Genomic DNA, 9,365 nt, shown 5'->3' with positions numbered 1-9,365 from the left:
TTTAAGGCAAAAAAAGTCCAGAGAGGCAAGTGTTAAGGCAGGTGTCTGCGGCAGTGGTGGGAGCGGGGGGGTGGGGGTTGGGGGGGGGGGTGGGCTTCCTCCCGGCACATCTGGCTTCTTCCAGGTTCCAACTCCCTCCTCTCCCTCGGCTCTCTGGCTTCCAGTCAAATCTGCTCCGACTTCCTTCCCACAAGCCCTCCCTTCTCTAAATAAAGCCGGGCTCGGGCCTGCACAATGCAAAACTCGCACTTCCTCTGTCCTTCCCCCGCTCTCCCGGGCTCCATCCGTCCGCCGTCCGTCCGGGTCCGGCCCCGGCGGGCCGCCCGGCTCGCCCCACTCAATAAGTTAACACGAGCAAGCACACGGACTGGGGTGGGTTGGGGGGGTGGGGGGCAGACAGGCGGCAGTGCGGCAGGGTTTAATATACATATATGTAGAATATATATGTACACACAGTTAGCACGGTCAGGGGAGGGGGCTGGCAGGGGGTGCTATATTCCTTCCCCCGCCCCGATCCCTGCCCTCACTGGCTTGGTGAGGGGAGGTCAGGGCGGGGGGTGGGGGGCTCAGTGCAAAGGGAAATATTAGAGGAGCAAGGGGGAGATCCTGTCATCCCTTCTTCATGGTTCCCAGCTGGGGAGAGGGAGGGGGACACGACACTGCGCAACAGTCTCTGAGCAGCTCCCCCACGGGGCAGGGGGCCGCTCTTGGGGAAGGGGCTTGTGTGAGGGGGAGCGGGGAGTGTGCATAGAAACAGCCCCCGCCGGGCCACGAGGCAGGCTGCACCACCACCGCCCCCCGACCCCACGCCAGGTCGGTGTGAGGAGGGTGGACACGGACAAGGCGTACGGACACGCACGGGACGCGGGGAGGGGGTTAGACCGGGTTAGTGGGGAGGGGGGGCGGGTGGGAGGGGAGGGGCTGTAGGGCGACCCCTCCCCCTCCTCTGGCCGGGAGGGACGGGGGAGGGTGAGTGGTCGGCTGAAGGTCTGGCCCTCCTCCTCCTCCTCCTCCTCCTCCTCTTCCTCAGGCCTTCTTGGGCGGCGGAGCCAGTTTGATGATCTCCTCCTCGGAGGGCTGCCTGACGATGTCTGAGGCGGGAGGGAGGGAAGGAAGCGGGGGGCCGTGAGCCGGGACACCTCTGCCCCCCGGCCCCCGGGCCCCGGCCCGGACCCCACGCCCCCGCGGGCGGAAGGCGGGGCGGTCGTGCCGCTCTCACCTCTGTACTTCTTGGCGCTGGGGATGCGGGTGAGCTTGGTGTCCAGCTCGTCGTCCTCGGAGATCTTGAGGACTTTGGTCCTGTAGTCGATCACCATGGTCAGCAGGTCCGGGCGCCGGGAGATCTCAAAAATGTGCTCGATGTAGGACAGGTTGTCTGAGGACGGGGAGGGGGGCACGCGGAGGTCAGATGACCGACCCTCCCACCCACCCCCGGCGGCCAGAACTGTGCCCCCAACTTCCTGGCAACTGAGAAGTAGCGAGGCCTAGTGGATGGAGGCCGGGTCTGGGAGTCAGAAGGAGCGTCCACCCCGTCTGCTCTCTGACCCGGGGCCAGTCAGTTCACTTCTCTGTGCCTCAATAATAATAATAATTTGGGGGTATTTCTTAGGCGGCTGCTGTGTGCCAAGCACTGTACTAAGCGCCGGGGTGGATAAAAGCCAGTCGGGTTGGACACGGTCCCTGTCCCGCGTGGGGCTCACGGTCTCATTTTAGAGATGAGGTAACCAGAGAAGTGACTTGCCCGGGGGCCGACACCCGGCAGACAAGTGGCGGAGCCGGGATGAGAACCCACGACCTGACGCCCAGGCCCTTGCTCCGTCCGCTACGCCACACCGCTTACCTCATCCGTAAAATGGGGATTAAGACGGTGAGCCCCACGTGGGACCCGGACCGCGTCCAACCCCATCAGCTTCTATCGCTCAGAGCGGTGTCTGGTAAGCGCTTAACGGATGGCGTAAAGATACAATAAAAAAGGGGGGGGCGGCGAGAGAGACGCCATCCCTCGGGGGAGAAGGTGGCCGAGGCAGGGGCGTGGCCGGCGTGACCCCGGGGGCGGCGTCCCCCCGCCCTCACCCTTGTCCAGCTTGTTGTGGTTCTCGAGGAAGCTGAACCAGGCGCTGCCGGTGGTGATCTCTCCGCCCCGCCCGCTGGGGATGTCTTCCTTGCAGGCGGACTTGAGCTGCTCCAAATCCTCATGGGTGATGTTCTCCGTCAGCTCCTGCAGGAGGGTCCCGTACTCGGCCATGGCTGCGGGCACGGCGGGCGGGGGACCGGCCGGGACACCGAGGAGAACAACAACGGTGACACAGGTTAAGAGCTTACCACGTCCCGGGCGCCGTACGGAACGCTGGGATGGATACGAGCGAAATCGGGATGGACGCGGTCCCCGGCCCACGCGGCACCCGCGGTCTCGATCCCTATTCCACGGATGAGGGAACTGAGGCCCGGGGAAGGGATGTTACACGCTCAGGGTCTCACGGTGGCTGAGCGGCAGAGCCGGGGTTAGAACCCAGGTCCTTCTGCCTCCCGGAGGGGTGGCGTTACCGTCCCGTGAAGCTTCCTGGGCTGGGGGGGGGGGAACAGGTTCTAGCTCTCTGGCAGATCCCGCCCGGCCCCCTTGGGCCTCCCGTTGTACAGACGGGGAAACTGAGGCCCGGAGAGGTCAGATGACTCGGCTGAGGTCACCCTGTCGGGCAGGGAGGAGCTGGGACTAGAATCCAGGTCTCCTCTCTCCCAGTCCCCCGTTCTTAACCGTTACTCAAGCTGCCTTCCAAGTCAGTCTTTTTTAGAGGGGGAGGAGGGGAGAGCGCAGAACGTCCCCCACCCCAACTGGACCCGGGGGTTCCGGCCCCAGCCCGGGGGGGGGCGGTCCCAGACCCGTCTTCTCCAAAGCGCCCGCCTGCTCGCCCAAACCGAGGATCTGAGGGAGGGGGATGGACTCGGGGTGGGGGGGGGGGGTTGTTGGGAAAGAAGGCTGGGAGGGAGCCCCCTCCCCAGCCTCCCCCTCCCCCGGCCGCCGCGATGCCCGCCCCCCTCCGGTTGCCCGGGCAACTGTCCCCGGGTCGGAGGAGGCGGTGGTTACCATGGCAACCCCCACTCCCGGCTTTCTCGGTGGCTGCCCGCGCCTCCCTCCCGTCCCCCCCCCCCCCCCCCGACAGACAGACGGCCGGGCAGACGGGGCACGGGGGAGGGGGCGCGGGAGCGTCCGGCCCCTCCCCCTCTGCGGGGCTCACGGCCGAAGCCGGGGGTCCCGGGGCGGGAGGGGAGGCGGATGGAGAGGAGGAGGGGGTGGGCAGTGCCGGCCTCCCCGCCCCCTCTGGCCCCCTGCCCGGTTCCCAGGCCGGGTGGGTGGCGCGGGGGTGGGGGGTTGGGGCTTGGGGGAGGGGCCGAGAGCCCCAATCCCCAGGGTCCGGGCCCGGCGGGAGCTGCAGCCGGAGGGAGCGGGGTTAGACAGCCGCGGCCGGGCCGGGCCGGGCCGGGCCGAACCCGCTCCCCTCCCCCCGCCCGCACATGTAGGTCACGGCCGCCCGGGGGGCCCCGGGGGAGGGGGGGTTGGGGAGGGGGCGCGCATCGCCGCCCGCCAGTCGCCTTGGCAACGCCCGCCGCCCCCGCTCGGCCCAAACGCCCGCCTTCTTCAGCCCCGCCCCCGCCCGGACCCTCGCTCCGGGCGGCGATCCCCAAAATGACGGGCCCGGGGACCCCCCCGCCCCCGCCGCCCCAGACCCCAGAGGCGGCCTGGGCAGGGGGAGGGCCGAGGGCTGAAGGATGCCATGACCCTTGGGTGACCCGTCCGTCCGTCCGTCCGTCCGTCCGTCCCCCCCGCCGCCCGATCGGTCCGGGTCGGTCCCGGGGGTGGGGGTGCGGATGAGGGGGAGCCGACTGGGTCAGCAGGAAGGCAGGTCCCCCGCTCTCGCCCCCCCATTGCCGTACTGTACTTTCCCAAGCGCTTACTACAAGGGCTCTGCACACACTAAGCGCTCCATCAATACGGTTGAATGAATGAATTAATGAATGAATGGATGTCCCAGGCTGGACCGGCCCCCGCCTCTCCCCCATCCACCGGGGACCCCAGCCCCGGTCCCCCCCCTCCCCCCCCCCCGCCCAGCCCGGGGCCTCTGGGCAGCAGGGGCAGGGCTGCCAACCGTGGGAAGGGGCGACTCTGGCCCAGAGCCGAGGCACAGGGGAGGCCTGGGGTGGCCTCCTCCCCCTCCTCCCCTTCTCCCCCCCGCCCCAGCGTCCACCATCGACGGCCAAATCCCCCATAATCTCGGGGAATTAAGGGAGCTCTATCCCCCTGGGCCGCAGCTGCCTCACCCCCCTCGGAAAGGTGGGGGAGGGGGCCCAAAAGCCCCTCTCCCTGCCCCCCCCCATCCTCTCCCTTCCAGGGACCCACAGCCCCATGTCGGCGGGGTTGGGGTGGGGGAGGAGGGGGCGCCGAAGAAGAATTTCAACCCCATTAGTCGGGGAGAATCTACAGTGGGGAGGAATACGGGTAGACTCCCAGGATGGAACAAGCGGAGAAGGGCGGTGGACCCTCCCCACTTTTCCGGCTCCCACCGCAGGCCCCGGCCCGGAACGGCGGCTTGGATGGGAGCTGACCCCAGAAGGAAGCCCCCTTCCCCGCCACGGGCCCCGGCACCCTCGCTGTCTCTGTCTCTCTCCACCCCCTGGAGTGGAGGTGGGTCTCTGGATCTCTGAGTCTGTCCCATCCCTCCGGCCCCCGAGGAACACTTCCCATGAGGAGCAACAGGGGCCTGCCTGGGACTCAGTTTCCCCACCAGGGGAAGCAGAGGGGAGAGGATGATGGCAGAAAGGGGGAGGGACCGAAGGGAATCGGGTGTACGTGCGGGTTCATTCATTCCTTCAATTGTATTTATTGAGCGGTTACTGGGTGCAGACTACTGGACCGAGTGCTTGGGAGAGGACAATCTGTGTCAGAGGCGCGCGTGTGTGTGTATGCACCTGTATGGCTGGGGACACGTGGGTCCGGCGGACACGTCTGTCCAGCCACGTGAGAGTGTTAGGGCGTGAGGCTCCGGGTGTGTGTCAGTGTTTTAGGTTTGTTTTGGGGTGGTTTTTTTTAAGATATTCGTTATGAGCCAGGCACCGTACTAAGCGCTGGGGGAGATACAAATTGATCGTATTGAACACGGTCCCTGTCCCACAAGGGGCTCGGAGTCTTAAACCCCATTTGGCAGATGAGGTAACTGAGACGGGGAGAAGCGAAGCGACTCCGAGGTCACGCCGCAGACGGTCGGCGGAGCCGGGATTAAGACCCAGGTCCTCCCGACTCCCAGGCCCGGGCTCTAACCATTAGGCCACGCTGCTTCTCCAGTCTTTTGGGGGGCGGGGGTGCAGGAGTGTGGGTGTGGGGGCGACCGATTTCCCAGGCTTGGCAGCAGGAGGGTGAGGAGAGCTCTCAGCTCGTTGGTTTCCTGTTCCTCGTCCCGGCTGGGTGGGCACAGGCGGGCACGGAGCACAGCTGCCAATTCACTCCCACCAGGATCTCACCACAAAGGGAACTAGCCTTCCCAGCAATGGCGCCCGACAAAACACACACACACACACACACACACACACACACACTCACACTCTCTCTTTCGCAGAGTGCCAGACCCACAGATGCAGGCAGACACACACACAGACACCCACACTCACACACAAGAACCGACACACCCGTGGAACGACACACACACACACAGCCTTGGAGAGATACACCCAGGCAGACTTAATTCCCTGCCTCCTCCTCCTCCTCAGGCTCTCCCGACCCCCCTTGCAGTTTGTCCTGGAGTTGTGGTGCGAGGCCCATCCATCTGTCCGTCCGTCGGTCTGCCGGTCCTTCTCTGGGGCGGGCTCCGGGCTCTCTCTGGCCAAGGCCTGACTCACTCTTTCCCTCCTCTCCCTCCCCCTCCCGGGCCATCAGACTAGGCCCGGGACCGGGCCCAGGCCCAGACCCTCCGGCTCTCCCTCTCTGGCCACCGGACAGGGCCGGGACCGGGCCGGAAGGTCCAGCTCCCCCTCCCCGGCCACCAGACCAGGCCCGGGATGGGGCCGAGGCCTCCGGCTCATTCTCCCCGGCCACCAGACCAGAGTCAGGACCTGGCCGGGGCTTGGACTCCTCCTCCTCCCGGCCACCGGACCGGTGCCAGGACCGGGCCGGGGCCTCCGGCTCCCCCTCCCCGGTCACCAGACCGGGCCGGGACCTCCGGCTCACTGTCCCTGGCCACCAGACCAGAGCGTCCGGCTCCCCGATCACCAGATCGGGGCCGGGCCCGGACTGGGGCCTCCCGCTCCTCCCCAGCTTCTAGACCGGGAACGGGTCCAGGTCGGGGCCTCCGGCTCCCCCTGCCCAGCTGCCAAGCCCAGGCCTTCCCCTCCCCGCTGCCCGCCCGCCCCCTCCCTCCTCGGCCCAGTCCCGGCCGGGGCGGGCGGGGGGCAGGACCCGGCTCCCGGCCCCGGGTGCCCAGGTTGGGGAGCCCCGGGGGAGAGCACGGGGGTTGGGGATGCTCTCGGGACCCCCTGAGCCCGCCCGCTGGGGATCTCCAAGCACCCGACTGTCCCTCTCCCTCCTTGACCCCCGCACCTCCCCGGTCGAAAAGAGGGGAAACTGAGACCAAGGAGCGTGGCTGGGCAGAGGCTGCCCACTGTCCCGGGGAGGTTGGGGAGGGGAAGGGGGGGCTTCCGAGAGACGCTGCGCGTCCACGCCCAGTCCCGCCCCACCAACCACACGGATGTTCGGGGCCTTCTATAAAGACACCGGCCACCTACAAGGACACGCACGCACACACACACAGGTCCACGGACACCAGCGCCCAGCCGGCATCCCCAGGGGCCACGCGTGGTCAAAGCCATCCCCATCGGGCCCCCCGCACACGCCCACCCGCGCTCGTCGGCCACCACGGAGGGCCCCGATGTCACCGCACAGACCCACGCACACAGTCCCGGGTGGCCCACGGACCCGCACGGCCGTGAGAGGACCCCCCGGGAGGCGGCAGACGAGTCCCCCGCGCCCCGTCCCCCGCCGTCCCGTGCCCTGCCCACCTCCCGCCGGCTCCACACCCACTCAGTCACAAGGCGGCGAGGGGCGGGCGAGGTGGTGTGATGTGGATTGTGTGGATTGTGTGACCTCAGTGGGATGGGATGGGCCGGGCCGGGCCGGGCCGGGCCGGGGGGTGGGGGTGGGGTGGGGGGCTCTTCCCCTCTGTCCACCCCCGGCTCAGAGTGCGGGGCGGCTGGCGCCGGGCCTCCGGGGGGCGGGGGGCGTCACGATCCCCGGGCGCCCCCCCATCCGCCCCCCGGCCCCTCGAGGGTCGGCGCGGTCACCGAGGGGGGCGCGGCTCCCGCGGGGAAACGGAGGCAGGCGGGCGGGGTCCCGGACGAGGGGGATGAGGGGGCGGGGAGCTCCCCCGGCCCCCCGAAATCCAGCCCCGTCCCCACGCTGCGGCCGGGGCCCCCTCGGCGGCTCCCCAAACCCCAACTCACCGAGTCCGGGGCGGCTGTGGGCGCGGCCCCCGGCGTCCCGTCCCCTCCGCCTCCGCCTCCGCCCCGACCCGCCGCCGCCGCCGCCGCTTCCCCCGCCGGAGGCTCTGCCGGACACCCCGCCCCCTCCCCAACCACCGCCCACCCACACGTCACACCCGGGGCCGGGCCTCCGGGGGGGAGGGAGGGAGGGAGGGAGAGAGGGAGGGAGGGGTCGTTGTCGGTCCCCGAGGGATGCGGCCGGGGGGGGGGGGGGCGGGGCCAGTGGGGAATTGTCCGGAGGGGCGGGGGGGAGGGGCTGCTCGGGGCTGCTCTCCCCCCCGCCCGGGGCTGGGGAATCAATCACCCCGCGCAGGCCGCGACCCCCGACTCTTAAGGGCTCCTAGACCCCCCGGGATCCCCCCTCCCGCCCGGACCCCCTCCTTCCCCCCCGGACCCCCTCTTCTTCTCCCCCGGACGGCTCCATCTCCCGGGCGCGCCTCGCCTCCGCTCGGACTCCGGGCCAAAGGCGCGTTCGCTCGCTCGCTCGCTCGCTCGCTCTCTCTCTCTCTGTCTCTCTGTCTGTCTCTGTCTCTCCCTCCCCCCGCCCCCCCCCGTCTCTCCGCCAACTGTGTCTCTGGGGCCGAGTCTCTTCCTCTCCGGCTTTCTGTTTCCGCGCCTCTGCCGTCGGCCCCCTGACTCAGCCTCCGCCCGATTGTCCGCTGACCCCCCTCCCCCTCCGCTGACCCCCCGCTGACCCCATTTCCTTCCTGGGGGGGGTCCTGCGAGGGCATGCAAATGACGCGCAAATCTATGCAAATGAGGCCACCACAGCTCTCGAAACTCCTAGGCCCACCGGCCCTGCCAACCCCCTAATAATAATAATAACGTTGGTATTTGTTACGCGCTTACTATGTGCCGAGCGCCGTTCAGAGCCCTGGGGTAGATACAGGATGTCTCACGTTCCTCATCCCCATTTTACAGATGAGGGAACTGAGGCACGGAGAAATTAAATGGGCCTCGCCCAAAGTCGCACATCTGAGAGGGCGGCATTAGAACCCGTGACCTCTGACTCCAAAGCCCTGCTCTTTCCGCAGAGCCACACCGCTTCCCTACCCTTCTGCCCGCCCCTCCTTCCTCTCCGCGTGGCCCGGTGGACACAGCCCCCGCCGGGCAGTCTGGAGGACCTGGATTCTAATCCCGCCTCCGCCGTTGGTCTGCTGCATGACCTTCGGCAAATCACTGCACTTCTCTGGGCCTCAGTTTCCACGTTCATTCGATGGTGATAATAGTTACGGCATCTGTTAAGCGTTTACTAAGGGCCAGGCACTGTTCTGAGCACCAGGGTAGATACGAGGTATTCGGGTTGTCCCCTGTGGGGCTCACAGTCTTCATCCTCAAAAGTGGAGCGACTTGCCCACGCGGCAGACAAGTGGCTGACCAGGATTAGGACTCGCATCCCCTGACTCCCAAGCCCGTGCTCTTGCCACTAGGCCATACTGAGCGCTTACCGTATGCAAAGCGCTGTACTGACCGCTTGGGAGTGGACAATATAACAATAAACAGACACATTCTCTGCCCACAACGAGCTCTCTGTAATAATAATAATGGTATTTATTAAGCACTCACTAGGTGCCAGGCACTGTATTAAGAGCTGGGGTGGATACAAGCAAATCGGTCCCTGTCCCACGTGGGACTCACAGTCTCAATCTCCATTTGACAGGTGAGGGAACTGAGGTCCAGAGAAGTAAAGTGACTTGCTCAAGGTCACGAAGCAGACGAGGGGCGGAGTCAGGATTAGAACCCGTGATCTTCTGGCTCCCAAGACTGTGCTATCCACTATTGAGGATTGAAGCTGTGATTGCCCCATACATTCAATCGATTGAATTTACTGTGTGCTTACTGTG

The 9,365-nt window shown here is 67.1% G+C and overlaps 1 protein-coding gene across 1 annotated transcript; it reads right to left on the bottom strand.

Moving 5' to 3' along the window:
- Positions 1-941: 941 nt before the first annotated feature.
- Positions 942-7,567, bottom strand: PEA15 (proliferation and apoptosis adaptor protein 15). Its single transcript, XM_029055215.2, has 4 exons — positions 7,483-7,567; positions 2,074-2,247; positions 1,220-1,375; positions 942-1,091 (listed from the first exon to the last, which is right to left on the bottom strand). The coding sequence occupies exons 2-4, from the start codon at positions 2,243-2,245 to the stop codon at positions 1,027-1,029; spliced, it is 393 nt and encodes a 130-aa protein (XP_028911048.1). The 5' UTR covers positions 2,246-2,247; positions 7,483-7,567; the 3' UTR covers positions 942-1,026.
- Between the last annotated feature and the right edge of the window lie 1,798 nt (positions 7,568-9,365).

Source organism: Ornithorhynchus anatinus, chromosome X5, assembly GCF_004115215.2.
Source record: "Ornithorhynchus anatinus isolate Pmale09 chromosome X5, mOrnAna1.pri.v4, whole genome shotgun sequence".
Lineage (NCBI taxonomy): Eukaryota > Metazoa > Chordata > Mammalia > Monotremata > Ornithorhynchidae > Ornithorhynchus > Ornithorhynchus anatinus.
Note: the sequence above shows the minus strand (reverse complement) of the source record. Positions and strands in the feature narration are given on the sequence as shown.